The sequence below is a fragment of the Geotrypetes seraphini genome, chromosome 10 (genome assembly GCF_902459505.1).
Source record: "Geotrypetes seraphini chromosome 10, aGeoSer1.1, whole genome shotgun sequence".
Lineage (NCBI taxonomy): Eukaryota > Metazoa > Chordata > Amphibia > Gymnophiona > Dermophiidae > Geotrypetes > Geotrypetes seraphini.
In genome coordinates, this window is record NC_047093.1 from 102,657,061 (window position 1) to 102,675,146 (window position 18,086).

At 43.1% G+C, this 18,086-nt stretch overlaps 1 protein-coding gene across 4 annotated transcripts in view; it reads left to right on the top strand.

Annotated features, from left to right (window-relative positions):
* Positions 1–18,086, top strand: part of FKBP15 (FKBP prolyl isomerase 15) — a 337,919-nt gene that overhangs the window by 162,686 nt on the left and 157,147 nt on the right. For 3 of the 4 annotated variants that reach the window (XM_033960334.1, XM_033960337.1, XM_033960335.1), the window contains one exon: positions 571–690. The exons of the other annotated variant lie outside the window; for it this stretch is intronic. In XM_033960334.1, coding sequence (XP_033816225.1) covers positions 571–690 — 120 coding nt within the window. The remainder of the gene's footprint in view (positions 1–570; positions 691–18,086) is intronic. 4 annotated transcript variants of the gene reach the window in all.

Below are 18,086 nucleotides of genomic sequence, written 5' to 3' on the forward strand. Positions count from 1 at the left end.
CTTAAAGGACCCACGGCAACAAGAGGGCATCCATTGAAAATCAGGGGTGGGAAATTTCATGGCGACACCAGAAAATATTTATTCATCGAAAGGGTGGTCGATCGCTGAAATAATCTTCCACTACAGGTAATTGAGGCCAGCAGCGTGCCAGATTTTAAGAAAAAATGGGATAGGTATGTGGGATCTCTTCATGGAGGAAGTTAGGGGGTGGGTCATTAGAGTGGGCAGACTAAGATGGGCCGTGGCCCTTTTCTGCCGTCATTTTCTATGTTTCTATTGGTTCTCAGCTGACTGTTCTAACCATTAGACTACTTTTTCACATCCTTATAAGGTGTTTGTTTTTTTTTGCTGCTGTTGCTGCAGACTAAGACAATAGGAGAATCTAAAACATTATCAAACATTGTAGAGCTATGAAACATATTTATTTTTTAAAAAAAATTTTGGGAGGGGGGTGTTCTTTTTCTCTAAAACCCAATTTCTGATCTCACATCTATGATATGACTGGTAACTCAACTTTTGTACTTTTAAGTTGATGCATTTTTTTAAATAAAGTGATTTATTTTTCTACAGAATCCAGATATAACAAAAGCAAAGTTGATTTCTCGAATGGCTAAAATGGGACAGCCAATGCTACCCTTCCTTACAGGGACCACTGCTCCTCAGCCTGATTCCAGTGACTCTGAGCTGGAGGTGTGTTGCAACATTATGATTGGTTATATATATATACAGTTCGTTCTTGTTATTCACCTTAGTATGCTTCCTGAAAAAGTTTACAAACCGTGAAATCACGAATAACAAAACACTGAGTCTTTGAGGAAAATGGAGGTTAGATTTCAGCAGTGCATTAAGTGGGGATGGGCGGACTCGCTATGCCAATCAGGCCTTAGGCTTCGGCGGGATGGGCCGGGAAGGGGCGGGCCCGCTTCATTTCGACGAGGCGTGCCTGCCGGCTCAAGACGTGCAAGACTCTTCTAAGAACAGGTTTGGTGGAGTGGAGGTTTGGGGGGGGTTAGCGCCGGGGGGGGTGCGTCTTCGGACAGGAAGGATTGGGCACCCTCCTGCCAGCTATCGATATTGTCGGGGGGGGATCGGTAATGTCGGGGGGGCGGTCGGTAGTGTCGGGGGGGGGGCGGTCGGTAGTGTCGGGGGGGGTGCGTCTTCGGGCAGAGGGTTTGGGCACCTTCCTGGTCAGGGGGCCGCGGCCCGCTATACTTATAGCGGCAGAGAGATCCCTTGCCGCGATAAGTATAGCGGCCGCGTCTACTTACAATGTAGGCCAGCATTTTGCTGGCCTACATTTTAAGCTTCTCCTCTACTAGGGAGACGCGTAGGGCCGCCTAGGTTCAGCCTAAGGCCCGCCTAAGGCCCTTAGACGAGCTTAGGCATCTTGCGGGTCTCCCTAGGCTCCCGGAGGTGCCTTCAGGCTTGCCTGGGGAGCATTTTTTTTTTTTTAAACGTGCATCCCGATTGGCTGATTAGACAGCTGTAGGACGCCTAAAATTAGGATGCACTTTAGAGAATCAGGGCCTTGGTATTTTCTCGCAGGTCAAATATAATTACACTGCGAGCCAGATTTGGCCTGCGGGCCTGAGTTTGACACCCCTGCTCTTGGAGAAAGAGAGAAGATAAATACTTCCCAAACCCTAAAATCATGGTTCTTGTGCTTCAAAGTGAATTTAGCATAATTAAGTTCCAATAACAACAAGGCATGTAGCTTGTTTTTCCAACCCCAGAAAGAGGGGGCATCTTCACTCAGTCAGACCGACAAAATTACTTTTTTACCCACTAAGGTGCATTTACGCACCAAAAGGCAGTGTCCTTTATTAGCTAACTTGAAGATCTCATATTGATCTAGCAGCAGGCCCTCCACTGACAGAGGAATTGTACACTATAGCAACTTGGTCAAATGGCTGATGGCACTAATTGTATTAAGCAGGATATAAGGGGGGGGGCACATAACCAAATATGTATTAGACACCCCTTACCTCAGACCTGAAAATAAAAACTGAAGCTGAAGGATAGAAATGCTTCAGAATTACAGTAAAATAATATTGCTTGGTTAGCAAATGTAAAGTTTTAAAATAGATGTGTGCCACAGCTGTTATTTCCTGTAAGATTGAGAAATAGGTGAGTCCTAGGGCATCATGTCCTAAGTGACTGACAGAGGTGACACCAATAGCATGTAATGCCTGAACCATCATTGTTACTAGGGAAAATTACTTATGAAGTATGATTAACCAGAAACCATGTGACTTGAATAGAACCTGAAGTATGCAAGTTATAATTGGATTTTAATGAAACAATTGTAATCTAATTGGAAGATGTGCCAACTGCGTATGTTTTACTAATGAATTGATGATATCATAATCTCAATAAAATGGCCAGTCACTAGTTTTTGGGTGAGCCTTTCTGATGCTGTCCTGTTCATTAAAGCAGTGGTCTCAAACTCAAACCCTTTGCAGGGCCACATTTTGGATTTGTAGGTACTTGGAGGGCCACAGAAAAAATAGTTATGTGTATAGCCATTTAGGAAAAAAGACCATGCCAAATAAATGGATCCTACTCGTAGTGACACTGGCAGCACAGACCATCGCTCGAGACATCCTTTAGTGTGCTCCATGAGAGGGGTGATATTACATTCGTATAGATCCGAAGTCCTTGGGGTAAGAATGACACCCAGATACCGAAAGTATTTATACTCCCATGGAAAGGGTTTCACTCATTGTCCAGGAATCTCCAGGAGATAGGCAATGACAAAAATTTTTCTAAGTTAAGCTTGAATCCGGAAAAATCTTCATACTCCCGAAAACTGTCCATAAGGGTGGGCACGGAGACCCGGGGGTCCATAATGTGGACCAGAAGATCATTGGCGAACCCTGAAAGTTTAAACTCTGTGGGATCCATCTGAACCCTCCGGATCTCCGGGTTTGTCAACATCTACCGCAATAAAGGGTCCAGCGTCGGGATAAATAGCAAAGGGGACGATAAGCAACCCTGTCTAGTACTCCTCTCTATCAAATATTATTGACCCATAAAATGGCCTGGGGTCCCATGTACAACGCTCTCATGGCATCTTGGAAAAAACCTACTATCATGAATCTTGTAAGTACTTTGAACAGAAAATTCCAGGATACACGGTCAAAGGCCTTTTCGGTGTCAAAGCTGACCAGTATAGACAGGATCCGTTTACAAGCCAATGATGCCAAGATTGTTCTCACATTTTTGGTCACCTTGTGACCACGTACAAACCCAACCTGTGACTCCACCAACAAAGAAGGTAAGTGATGTGCCAGTCGATTTGCCATGATTTTGGCTAAGAGCTTTGCTTCCACATTGATCAGCAAGATGGACCTATAGGAGAATGGGTGCATCAGGTCCTTTCCCGGTTTCAAAAGTGCTATTATGTACACCTGGCAGTTGACCCATCTGAACAATCTGATTGAATACTGTAGCTAACAGGGGTAACAAATCCTCTTTTAGCAGTTTGTAGAACTCCAATCTAAATGCGTCCGTGCCAGGCTCCTTGAATAAATCTCCATAAATCTCAGAGATGGGAGCATTGAGCAGACAAAATGCCCCTATGCTGAGCCATGGGGTAGAAACCGAGCACTTGTTTGTAAACATGAGATGGTCAATTATTAAGCACATTTCAGTGACATTTCAAGGGACTAGGAGAGCTTTTCTCCTTGCAAGGGAGCAATATTGGATTTATACGTTAAAATTTTATGCCCCATTTGGCATGAATGAAGGAGTGGATTGGCTCACAGCAGGCAATTTAAGATCATGGTAGCCACTCCAAACACGCCCCCTTGTCCCCCTGATAGGCTCTGAGCTATGATGTAATTCCCTCGAAGAGTGCTTTGAATGATCTATGATTAGCTGGAGGCAGGGTTTAACGGCGTTTCTCCTGATTATAAAACCAAACTCAACTTCACTTTTGTATGAGCCGCATTCATGAGGAGCAGCATCGTACTTCTTATTTGGGTAATGTGCCCCTGAGTTTGCTCCTGATGAAGAATACAAAATGGGGCTCTGTAGGGCACTCCCTTTAATGAACTTTAATGGTTTGCATAACAGACGCAACTTTGCAGGCTTCATCAAGATAAATTCCCCTTTTGATATTTATCAGAGCTTGATGGATGTTTGAATATGACTTTGCTCATGATACATGGGGACTTTTTGAAGTGATTTATCATCATTGTTGAATTTTTTTCAAACTCTCATACAAAACTATGCACTTGGCACTGTGGGTATTGTTTTAGGGCTTGTAAAAAACTGTTATCCCAGGACAAGCAGGCAGCATATTCTTGACTGATGGGTGACGGCACCGACGGAGCCCCAGTACGGACAATTTTAGAGTGATTGCACTCTAAGAACTTGGAAAGTTCTAGCAGGCCGCACCGCACACGCGCGAGTGCCTTCCCGCCCGACAGAGGCGCGCGGTCCCCAGTTTCTTAGTTTCCGCGGAGCTAAGAAGACGCGTCTCTTTCAACGGCTGTTGAAAGAGTTTTTTTGTAATCGCCTTCCCGCTCGCGTAAACCCTTCTGGAAATAAAGTTTCCTTTATTTCTTTTCTTTTCTTTAGTTTATTAAAAAAAAACTTTGTTTTTTCATTCCTTTCGGTTTGCCCCGGCGGGGCCTGTTGCCATCATCGAGGCCTCGGCCTTCGATTTGGCAGAAGCCGTTTTCACTTTCATGCCCCCTCAACCCGGGTTTAAGAAGTGCCAGCGGTGCGCTCGACCAATTTCACTTACAGACCCGCACAACTGGTGTCTGCAGTGTCTTGGTCCTGACCATCGAGCGTCCACCTGCTCCCGCTGTGCGACTTTAAAGAAGAGAACTCTAAAAAACCGCCAGATCCAACAGCGGTTGTTATTTGGCGCCGAGAAGTCTGATTCCGCAGCACCGACATCGGCCCTATCTCAGTCGGCACCTACTTCGTCAACACCGCACGATACCGCGCCGGCGTCGCATCCCGCAGGTAAGCCGGCTAAGAAGCCTTCCCCATTGGAGCGTCCTCCGGTCTCAATTGCAGCGAGTCCAGTCCTGCCGACCTCGAGGCGTCCACGGAAGCGCTCCGCTCCTATTGAGGTGAGCCCCTCGACATCGGGTTCCTCATCCTCGGAGCGTAGAGCGGCACCACAGGTACCGCAGAAGAAAAAGGCGGTACCGGTGCCTTCGCTGGACGAGCGGATTGCTGCTGTCCTGCAAGTGCAACTTAAGGAGCAGTTGCAACAACTCCTTCCCGCACTTTTGACACCGAGCCTTCCAGTCCCGGTCCGGTCTGAGCCACCGGTACCGACAGTGGAGCGCCCTCTTTTATCGGCATCCACTTTGTCGGTACCAGTTCACACTGCTTCCTCGACTTCTATGCCAATCTTAGCACCGGAACCGAGAGCTCAACACCAGGCGGTGCAGACTTCGGTGCCGACGCAGCATGTCACATCTCCGTGTCTATGAGGTCGGGTAAGTCGGCGCGCAAAACCCGACACTTGGAACCCTCCACTCCGGAGTCTCGAGACCGTGGCTCTCAGATTCAGGACCCTGATTTGTGGGGTGACTCTGAAGACCCTTTTTCTGTCTGAGGGTGAGTGTTCCTCTGATGAAGAGGATCAACTTGTTGCTGATCCCTCTTCTAAACAAGATTCCGATTCCACATCCTTTACCTCTTTCTTAAAAGAGATGTGTGAATCTCTTTCTATTCCCTTGGAGGCTGAGTCTAAGAAATCCAAGGCATTTCTTGATGCTCTGGACTTTGACCAGCCTCCAAGGGAATTTCTCAAACTTCCTCTCCATGACATCTTACGAGAGACTTTTTATAAAAATTTAGAGACTCCCCTGACTGTACCAGGAGCTCCTCGTAAATTGAACTCCTTATACAAGGTTATCCCCATTCCTGGTTTTGACAAACCTCAGCTCCCGCATGAGTCTCTTTTGGTAGAATCCACACTTAAGAAATCAGCGGGAGCTAGTGTGTATGCCTCAGTCCCTCCTGGCAGAGAAGGAAAAGCCATGGACAAATTTGGCAAACGTTTATATCAAAATGCCATGGTAGCCAATAGGTCAGGGAACTACGCTTTTCATTTTTCATTTTATTTAAAGCACCTCATTTAAAACATGGCTGCTTTTGAAAAGTACCTCCCTGACCGCAAGAAATCTGCTTTTCATGCCTGTTCTTCCTCTCTTCTCCAGTTACGCAAATTCCTAGTTCGGTCAATTTATGATACTTCTGAATTGACTTCTAGGGCCACGGCTATGTCTGTTGCCATGCGTCGGTTGGCAAGGCTCAGGATCTCAGAGCTCGATGTAAATCATCAGGACCGCCTAGCGAATGCTCCCTGCTTGGGGGATGAACTCTTCGGAGAGTCCATGGATTCCACTACACAAAAGCTGTCTGCCCATGAGACTCGGTGGGATACTCTCCTGAAGACTAAGAAAAAGACTCCTCCTGCTCGGCCTTTTCGCCAACAATCTGCCTAAGAGCGCCGCTATGCTGTCCGTCCCTTGCCACCGGCTACTCAACAGCCTAGACGTCAACGCCAGCAACAGCGACAACCACCTAGGCCAGCCCAGCAGCAACAGGTGAAGCCTCCTCCACCACAAAAGTCTACCCAAACCTTTTGACGTGGTTCTCCAGGGCATAGCCAGTATTCCACCATCTGCCCATCTCCCTCGACCCATAGGAGGACGTCTTTCTTGTTACATCAGCCGTTGGGAGAACATCACATCGGATCAGTGGGTCCTCAACATCATCCGCCACGGCTACTCTCTCAACTTTCAGACACGTCCTGCACAAAGTCTGCCAAGAGAGTCTGCTTTGAACACCTCTCAGTCTTCTCTCCTTCTTCAGGAGGTTCAATCCCTCCTCCTCCTGAACGCCATAGAGGAAGTTCCTCTAGATCAGAAGGGCAGGGATTCTACTCCCGTTATTTTCTGGTCCCCAAAAAAACAGGAGATCTCAGACCCATTCTAGATCTTCGCGATCTCAACAAATGCTTGGTCAAAGAAAAATTCAAAATGCTTTCTCTGGCCACTCTTTACCCTCTTCTCTCTCAGGGCGACTGGCTATGCTCCCTCGATCTCAAAGAGGCATACACTCACATTCCGGTCAATCTGGCCTCCAGACAGTACCTTCGCTTCATGATCAATCATTGTCATTACCAATACAAGGTGCTGCCCTTCGGTCTTGCATCCTCTCCAAGAGTGTTCACCAAATGTCTGATTGTGGTGGCTGCCTTTCTACGCTCTCACCACCTTCAAGTCTTTCCTTATCTGGACGATTGGTTAATCAAGGCCGTTTCATCTCAAACAGTACTCCTGGCCACCAACCAAACCTCCTGTTTCTACAACTTCTGGGGTTTGAGATCAATCTACCCAAATCTCATCTCATCCCCACTCAGCAACTTCAATTCATTGGAGCGGTGCTGGACACAGTCCTCATGAGAGCATTCCTGCCGTCCAACCGTCTTCAAACTCTTCAATCTCTATGTCAGCAGGTGCTTCCACAACGTTCCATCTCTGCCAAGCAAATGATGATGATACTCTTGGGTCACATGGCCTCCACAGTTCATGTCACACCCCTCGCACGTCTTCACCTACGCACTCCTCAATGGACCCTAGCTACCCAGTGGTCCCAAGCGACGGATCCTTGCTCACGACACATATCTGTGACATCATCTCTTCCTCAGTCTCTACAATGGTGGTTGATGTCCTCAAATCTCTCCAGAGGTCTTCTGTTTCATCTACCTCCTCATCAACTTGTCATCACCATCGACGCCTCCCCTTATGCCTGGGGAGGTCATTTGAACGAATTCCAAACTCAAGGACTTTGGACAGCCCAGGAAATGAAACATCACATCAATTTCCTGGAACTCAGAGCGATGTTTTATGCCCTCAAGGCCTTCCAACATCTTCTCTTTCCTCAGGTCCTCCTGCTGTGCACAGACAATCAAGTTGCGATGTACTACATCAACAAGCAGGGTGGGACAGGCTCTCGCCTCTTGTGCCAGGAAGCCCAGAAGATTTGGGCTTGGGCCACAGATCATCAACTATTCCTGAAAGCTATCTACATTCAGGGAGAACAGAATTCCTTAGCAGACAAGCTCAGCAGAATTCTCCAGCCTCACGAGTGGACACTCGATTGACTCTACAATCCATCTTTGCTCAGTGGGGCACTCCTCAGATAGACCTCTTTGCAGCTCCTCACAATCATCAGCTGCCCCTCTTCTGCTCCAGACTCTACTCTCCTCACCGTCTGACAGCGGATGCATTTCTCCTCGACTGGTCCAATCTGTTCCTGTACGCTTTCCCTCCTCTGCCTCTCATGTTAAGAACCTTGTTCAAGCTCAAGAGGGAACGAGCCACCATGATTCTGATTGCTCCACGGTGGCCCAGGCAACATTGGTTCTCCCTTCTACTTCAACTCAGTTCCAGGGAGCCTTTTCTTCTTCCACTGTTTCCTTCTCTGCTTACATAACATCAGGAGACCCTTCTACATCCCAACCTACAGTCTCTGCACCTGACAGCTTGGTATCTCTCGGGCTGACTTCTCATGATACTATTTTGTCTCAGCCCGTTCGTTCTTTTTTTTTTTTTTTTTTTAGTTCAATAAATTTTTATTCAGTATTTTAAAAAATACAAGGAGCAATTCAAATACATAAAAGTAGTATAACATTTTGCATTAATATACAGTTATTTATAAAGGCCCATATTATTAAGAAAAGCTCAGAGTATTGGATTTGTTTGTGGTGATGTATGACAATAGAAAGTGAAATAGGACAAAGTAAAAATTGAAAGAGAGAGGAAAAAAGAAGAGAGAAAGAAAAGAAAAAAAAAAAAAATTTTAAAGAGAAGAGAAGACAGGAGTGTCTACATAGTAGAATGTACATATGAATCTAAAAATGACCAGGGTGATTTTTTGTTTTTCCAATTCATGGATTTACGGAGTGAAATTTTATTTTCATATGCATATGATTCAAATCTGTGGTACATACATAGAGAGTTCCACCAAAAAGTATAATCTAATAACGAAGATGATTTCAAATTTTTCAGAATATGCATGAGAGCAGTCACAAACATGGTATCAATGAGTTTAGGAGGACAATTTGATTGCGCGAAACAGGGGTGTTGAGGTCGAAGGATTATAATGTCCATAGAAATCTCTTCTGAGCAGTTGGTGATAGATTGTATGGTATTCCAGATTTTGGACCAAAAAGAACGGACCAGAGTACAATGGAAGAACATATGATCAAGAGTTCCTTCCTCTTTCAAACAGTTCCAGCAGATAGAATCTTGTTTTAATTTGGCTTTCCACATACGAAATGGGGTCCATATTGCATTCCACATTACAAAGAGCATTGATTGTGAAACTCTAGAAGATAAAAGTGGGCGGTTTGTTGAAGACCAAAAGAGTTCCCAGTCAATGTCAGAAAGTGGAATGGTTATTATATTATCCCAGTGTTTCATAGCATGATATGAGAAAGTGAAGGATTGGTCTCTTAGAATATTATAAAAAAAAGATATAGCTTTCCCTTTTGATAGAGACCGTAAAGACCAATGGTAAATAGTATTTTTAGAAGATATGAAGTCATATTGTATCTGTACAGAAGACAGTATTTCACTGAGTATGATCCATTGTGAATAAGCAGAGGATGTTAGTAGGTATGTGGAGCAAAGTATATCAAAAGGGATTAGTTTATTAAGAGTATATAATTGATGAACAAACCATATACCTGTCCGTTGCCACCGTTTCCATGAAAGGGATTTGCCTTGGTTTTGGATATTGGGATTATTCCAAAGGGACATGAGTGGGCTAACACTAATTGAGATATCAGCTATTTTATCTAAATGATGGAGAGCATGCTGCGTTGAATTCAAAAGAGAGTATTTTCTCAAATGTCTGGGTATTGATATCGTTAATAGGCAAGAGATGTGTAAAGGTTTGCATAGAAAACATTCCATTTCATACCAATTAGGAGGGTCTTGAGAGAAGGAGTCATTGACCCAGTAAGCTCCATATTTAGTTAATGAAGCAATATAGTAGTGGTAGAAATCTGGAAAGTTAAGACCACCGTTAATTTTAGAGGTCTTCAGCTTGGCTAGAGCAATTCGAGGTTTTTTCTTGTTCCATATAAATTCAGATAGCTTCTTATTTAGCCAATGGAAAAATGATTTCTGGCATAAAAGAGGAAGCATTGAGAGGATGTAATTAATTTGAGGTGCTAGGGTCATTTTGATGGATGCTATTCTACCCCACCAAGACAAATAAAGTGGAGACCACCTAGATGTAGTGTTAAGAACTAAATTTTTGATTTTGGATATATTAAGATCTTGAGCAAAGACTGGATCTTTGTGTATTAAAATCCCTAAATATTTCACAGCTTCATTTGACCATGTGAATGGAAAATTAGCCAAGTCTGATTAAAGAATGTTATTGTTCAGAGGAAAGATTTTTGATTTCTCCCAATTTACAGAATATCCTGAGAAGCTAGAATATTGTTTGATGATATGTATAAGATGAGGGAGAGAAGATTGAGGGTTCCTTAGAAAAATTAATACATCATCAGCATATGCTGTTAGTTTGAAGTCTCGATCAGAGGAGGGAATACCATTAATTAGCGGGCATTGTCGAATAGCAGAGAGAAGAGGCTCCAACACTAAATTGAACAATAGTGGTGAGAGAGGACAGCCCTGTCTAGTGCCTCTGTGAAGGGGAAATTTATTGGATAAAGAGTTATTAATTAGAATACGAGCATTAGGACTATGATATAATGTTTTTATCCATTTCGTGAAAAATGATCCAAAGTTATACCATTTTAGGACCCTGAAAAGAAAAGACCACTCCACTCGATCAAAGGCTTTTTCAGCGTCTATAGCTAGGCCTATTATTGGGTCTGTCAATGTTTTAGCATGAGCATTGATGTGGTGAAAAAGTCGTAGGTTATCTCCTATATATCTTTGTTTAATAAATCCCGTTTGGTCTTTGTGTATAAGATGTGGAATCACTTTGGTGGGTCTTAATGCAAGTAACTTTGCCATTATTTTATAATCTAAGTTAAGGAGAGAGATGGGACGGAAGTTTTTGACCAAGGTAGCGTCTCTGTCAGGTTTAGGGATTACAACGATGGTGGCTTCTGTGAAATTAAATTGTTTATCTGGAGAGGAGTGGAGGAAATCATAGTATGTAAGAAGATGAGGAGCTAAGATGTTTCGAAATAGTTTATAAAATTCGTTAGTAAAACCATCCGGACCTGGGGCTTTTCCAGTCGGTAGGGAAGATATAGCAGTTTCTATTTCTGTTATGGTTATCGGAGAATCTAGTTCCAATTTAACAGGCTCCGATATGGTCGGGTGAGATAAGGAGGAAAGAAAAGAGTCTATATCTGATTCAGGAGCCACAACTTCAGATTTATATAATGAAGTATAAAAATTTTCAAATTGAGAAGAAATTGAAGATCTGGTTTTGACTAATTGTCCTAATGAATTTTGGATAGATGTGATATGTAATCTTTTGGATTTAATTTTAAGGTATCTGGCCAGTGGACGACCCATAAGATTATCCCCCATATAGTGACCAGAATTGGAAATGAAGATATCTCGTCTGGCTGTGCATGAAACTAAAGTATTATATTCATATTTAAATTTTTGGATATGTTGGAGACTAGTTGGGTCATGTAAGTGATTAGACATATGTTGTATTTCTAATGTTTTAATAGCGTTTTCTAATTCTTTTTCTTTTTTCATGGACTGTTTTTTTTTTCCAAGAGGCAATTTTTATCAATTCACCTCTAAGGGTTGCTTTATAAGCTTCCCAGATTATGGAAGGACAAACTTCAGGATCTTTAGAGTTATTTTCGAAGAATTCTAATGTAAATGAGTTGATTTTTTCAACAGTTTCTTCATCCAAGAGTAAGGCGTTGTTTAGTCGCCAAGAAGGAGATTCATTATGTGGAGCCGAAATAGAAATATATAAAGAAATGGCAGCATGGTCCGTAAGGGAGATTGGATGTATACTAGTATTAGTAAGGTCATGAATGAGAGAGGAGGATATAAGAAAGAAATCAATTCTCGAGTATGTATTATGTGGTGGTGAAAAATGTGAATATTCTCTACCTTTCGGGTGAAGTAGTCGCCAAGGATCTACAAGGGAGAAAGCATCTTTTAGGGCCTGTTGAGCTGTGAAAGACTTGGTCTTGGATGGTTTACAGGAAGAAGATCTATCAATATACAAGTCTTGGATTTGGTTAAAATCTCCACCCAATATCAGAGAACAAGAACTGAATTCAATTAGTGCTAGTTGAATGTCTCTAAAAAAATCCGGGTGATCTTTAACCGGGCCATAAATATTGAGAAGAACAAAGTCTATTGAGTGCAACGCAGCATGTACCAGACACCATCTTCCCTCCGTGTCTGTTTTAATTGAATGAATAATGGGAGAGAGTTTATCTTTAAGAAAGATTGAAACACCATTTTTCTTTTGATAAGTCGCAGGGGAGTATATATGAGCAGAGTATCCCTTTAGTTGAAATTTCGTGGCGGCAGCAGATGGGAGGTGGGTTTCTTGTAATAAAATTGCGTCTGGATGTTTATTGGACACATAATTGGATATCTTTTTTCATTTAATGGGATGATTCAGGCCATTCACATTAAAGGAAAAAACATGTAGGTCAGCCATAATATATGATTTGCGTTGGAGAGATATGCAGTATATCACATTTGTCGAGAGAAGATATCTGATATATTAGTGAGATAAGGTAGACACTCCTGTCTAATAAGAAAAGTAGAAAAGACATTAAAATAAGAAAGAAGAAAATAGTAATGACCTCATAATATGTGGTCAGAAAATAGATAAACCAAACTATCATGTACATATTAAAATATTTTAAGGATGCTTCTATGAGCATATAAGAATGACACATGTGAAGCATCTAACATCTAACAAGATCCACACCTAATCAGTAATATAAATGTGAAGATTAGTGTGCTTAATTTAGTAGGTTATATAAAATTTGTATTTCATTACATAACATAACATGTTAAGATAAGAGCTTATTGGCTCAGATTAAAATATTAAATTTGGAATTGATTTAATCAGACAGATACCTCAAAGTAAACTATATGGCTGATAATATTAGCCCGTTGGGGTAGTATTTGGCTCAGGTATAGAGTCTATAAATAGTTGTGCGGTTGCTTTGTCTGTGAATGAGTGTGATTTCCCTTCTCTCCATATGCGTAAAGTCGCTGGATACACAAGTGCAAACTTCACTCCTCGATGATGCAATGTAGAACATAGTGGCACCATCGTCTTGCGAAGGGTGGATACATGTAGGGAGTAGTCGTTGAACAAAAGTAATTTTTGACCTTCATATTCAAGTCGACCATATTTTTGAAAGGCTTGTATGATAAGATCTTTATCTTTCCAGTTGATATATCTAGCAATAACTGCTCTCGGGCGGTTGTTATTCTCTGTATGTTGGCTCAAGCGGTGTGCCCGCTCGCATGGAAAACCAGAGTCAGGGGTCACTAGGCCAAGTTGTTTTGGGAGCCAAAGTTGAAAAAAATAGTATAGATCCTGATCAGTACGGAGATCAGGTAGCCCCACTACTCGTAGATTGTTGCGGCGTTGACGATTCTCCTGGTCATCCAAACGTGTTGTCAGTGTTGCTATTTGATTTTGCAATGCAGTTACGTTTTCACGATCTTGCAAAGTTGCATCTTCATTATCAGACACCCTTTGCTCCACTGCTGCAATACATCCAGCGTGTGATTCAAAACGATCATTAATACAGTCTACAGCCAGTTGTAATTTAAGAAATTTTTCTTCCAGGGCCTCGGTGACCATTTTTGAGATTTCTTGGGCCCAATCTCCCCATTGACGTCGCCATTTTAAGTTCTGAGCAGGATAATTTATGTTTAGGTGTTTTTGCCGGTCTTACCGGCATTTCTATTTGATGCACACTTTTAAATTGCTACGCATTTAAATGTAATGAAAATCAAATTGCAAAAGCACAGATTATATTAAATCAGGTGTGTAAGAGGAGCCGTTAAGCCATCCGTGCGTTCTTCGTGGCGATCAGGCCACGGACTTGAAATAGCCTTCCTCTTCGGCGGTTCACAGTGGGCGGTGCCGAAGTGGCTGTTAGGGGGCGGGGCAAACCGCCAATCTCAGGCTCCTCCGGTGTCTCAGTCCGTTCGTTCCATTCTAGATGCCTCCAGGAAACCAGCCACTCTGCAATGTTACCATCAGAAGTGGACACGATTTTCTTCCTGGTGTCTTCTTCATCATCTTGATCCCACTTCCCTGGCAGTGGAGACATTGTTGGATTATCTGCTTTCTTTGTCTGACTCTGGCCTTAAGTCTACTTCCATCAGAGTCCACCTCAGTGCCATTGCTGCTTTTCATGAGCCAGTTCATGGGAAACTCCTTTCAGCTCATCCCTTGGTTTCCAGATTCATGCGGGGTCTTTTCAATGGAAAGTGGTCTTTCTTATTGCTCTCACCTCTGCCAGGAGGGTCAGTGAGCTACATGCACTAGTTGCGGATCCACCTTTTACTGTCTTTCATCATGACAAGGTGGTTCTGCGTACACATCCAAAGTTTCTCCCTAAGGTTGTCTCTGAATTCCATCTCAACCAATCCATTGTTCTGCCTGTCTTCTTTCCAAAACCTCACTCTCATTCTGGAGAACAAGCTCTGCATACTTTGGACTGTAAGAGGGCTCTAGCTTACTATTTAGAGCGTACTAAGCCCCACAGATCAACTACCCAACTCTTTCTGTCCTTTGATCCGAATAAATTGGGACGTCCTGTTTCTAAACGTACGTTGTCTAATTGGCTTGCAGCGTGCATTTCATTCTGTTATGCTCAGACCGGACTGACACTCGAAGGTTCTGTCACGGCCCATAGAGTTCGAGCTATGGCAGCATCTGTAGCTTTCCTCCGTTCCACTCCTATTGAGGAAATCTGCAAGGCTGCTACTTGGTCCTCAGTTCATACTTTTGCATCTCACTATTGTCTGGATGCATTCTCCAGGCGGGATGGACACTTCGGCCAATCTGTTTTGCAAAATTTGTTTTCCTAATGGCCAACCTTCCCTCCATCCCTCTTTTTGTTAGCTTGGAGGTCACCCATCAGTCAAGAATATGCTGCCTGCTTGTCCTGGGATAAAGCACAGTTACTTACCGTAACAGGTGTTATCCAGGGACAGCAGGCAGATATTCTTGTGTCCCACCCACCTCCCCGGGTTGGCTTCTTAGCTGGCTTATCCTAACTGGGGACCGCGCGCCTCTGTCGGGAGGGAAGGCACTCGCGCGTGCGCGGTGCGGCCTGCTAGAACTTTCCAAGTTCTTAGAGTGCAATCACTCTAAAATTGTCCGTACCGGGGCTCCGTCGGTGCTGTCACCCATCAGTCAAGAATATCTGCCTGCTGTCCCTGGATAACACCTGTTACGGTAAGTAACTGTGCTTTTTACACAAGTCACTAGCACTGTTTTTTTATTTAATTTTTAAAAAACACACTCAGGGCTGGACACAAAGGATGTTTGTGGGTTATTCCTGTTGGGCACCCTAGTGTGCTACCATGTGCAAATAGACCCTGGTGAACTCTTACTATCTATGAGAAGTTCCCATAAACTGATCGAACAGCCCTAAGTCTAAGAATTGTAATTAAGGTTTTCTATGCAACAGCCTGAAAGTAACCCACAGTCCCAATTGCCTTGTTGAGAGTTTGGAGCTAGTCTTTTTTTTTTTTTTTTTTACAGCATTGACCTTGGTCCATGTGGTTGTTGAAAGGTAAGGCAAAGAGAGACTGTCCAAATAGATGCCCCCCACTATCAAGTCCTGCTGCCTGGTGTATAAGGTCTTGTAATAATCTGGAAAAAGCATGCTAATCTCTCTGTCACCCCGCATTCTATCCCTGGCCCCAGACCACATCTATATTATTTTGGTGGAGCCTCTTTCCTTTTTTACCACCTGTGCCAGCAGTTTTACTCTCTTGTTTCCATGAAGAAACAGCTGGTATTGATAATAAATGAACGATTTATTAGTTCTATCATGAAGTTAACTCCTGAAGCTCACATTGAGAAGTCAGAAGTCTAGCTTTAAGGGGTGCCATAGGATGCAAGGCGCGTGTCTGTTTTTCCAATTGAATGTCCCGAGCCCTACAACTAGCTACTATATAAGCGATAATTTCGCCTCTAAGGACCATTTTAGCTGCTTCCCAGTATAACGGTGGATTATCCAAATGAAGACTTATTTTCTGCCCATTTAGCTTGCAATGGACCATGAAATTTAGGGTCCCTATATAAGAATAGTGGAAAATTCCAGGAATATGGTGGCCTCTGAGAGGCTTCAAACTGAAGGTGAATTGAAATCATAGTATTTAATGTCCCCCCAGAGATTGTGGTCCACTGTAGCACAAAATAGGATTCCTTAGCACTCAGTGACTGCCACAAGATAGCACCTTGACGTGTGGCCCGGACCGGAGCCGCCCTGCAGGATCGGATTCACACTCTTCCCAATACAATGGCCAGAAAGAGAAAAATCAAAACAAAATCACTACCATTACTGTGCAAACAAATAATCTTATTTTTATTTGGTTTGTCTCCAGGTAGATAGTCTTTTCAATAAAGCTGCTAAGCTGGTCAGAATAGCTTTGTACAGCAGGACTAAAACAAAAATAATAAACTTAAACAAGTCAGCAAAAAAACAGTAGCAAAGCCACAAGTCCTTGACTTATATTTAGGGATAAGGACACCTCAGCTGTGTCTCTGGTTTGCAACCCCACTGGGTCAAAACCCTGACTGCTGCAAATGCAGTCAGTATCAAAATTCAAAAAAAAAACACAAAACAGTTCCAGGTACTTTTCTTCTCAGCACAACAATTGTACAGTTCCTACAAGCCTCTGGCAAGTTTCCTACACTGCCAGGAAACTGGGGAGTGATAGGTTTTGCATACAAAAGTCTTTCACTTGACTCTCACTATGCCCGCCCAAGATATCAGCAAAACCTCTCCCTCAAAGAAATCACTCCTCAGCTTGCACACAAAAAAAACAGAAGAAAATGTTTCTCCAACAGTTCAACACTCCCAAATCACACTCACTGTTTGTGGAGAGCAACAAAGTTCACCTGCATGTCCTCAATAACTTCAGGAGCACATTCTGCCAATGTTTCTCCCAATTCCATGGGTAGCTCACCGGAAAACATAGGTTTTTCAGCAGACCCCTCTTCCAGCACCTCCATAGGGACTGGATCGTTGCTCCTGCTTGGCTGCGAGGGCACCCTAGGGAGGAAAGGATTAAATCTTCTCCCTATCTTGCTTCCTTCTCTGCTCTCCTTCCTGGGCTTAAGTACATTAGGGCGACACCCTGCTTTGTCAGCCCTGGCTGAGTTCCAAGGACCCCTTGGGCTCCCCCGGTGGTTAAGGTCGTTATTACATCTAACCACAGTCTGTCCCTTCCCAATTCCACTCCGGGTTTCCTTTATTGCTTCAATTTTTCTTGTTCTAACTGGGACCTGGGCAGGGAGCCTATCTGACTGGTCACAAGATGTAAGAAAAAACTATGCTTGAAGCCAGTCAGTAGTCAATTCGAGACTGGGATGCATGTGCTTGGAAAGGTGTGTGTAGTCTCGCTCCCCTGGATGCAACAAGTTTCAAGTTTATTAAGTCTTGATATACCACTTTTACAAACCTAAGCAGTTTACATCTTTACAATGTATTTAAAAATAGTTAAAAATCAGGGGAATGACAAACAAAACTAAAAGTAACTGCTGAGACAAAAATAAAATGAAGGAAGAAAAGGGTAAGGATACAATATTAAAAATAAAAGGAAAAGGTACAGGGAAAAACACCCTCCAGACTTCAAGCAAATCCAGAACTGAACACAGCATTGGAAGGCCTTTCCCTATGTTCATCTGATCCCCTACTCTGGGCTGGGATTTATCCATATTAGAGTCAAATACTCAGTTAAAGTCCCCTCCCATAAGGACGGGTACTTCCTTAGATATCAAAGTGCAAAAATTTTTTGATCGTACATGTAAGTATTACATAGAAGCAAGAGGCACCCATCAATCTCCACACAAGCTATGACATA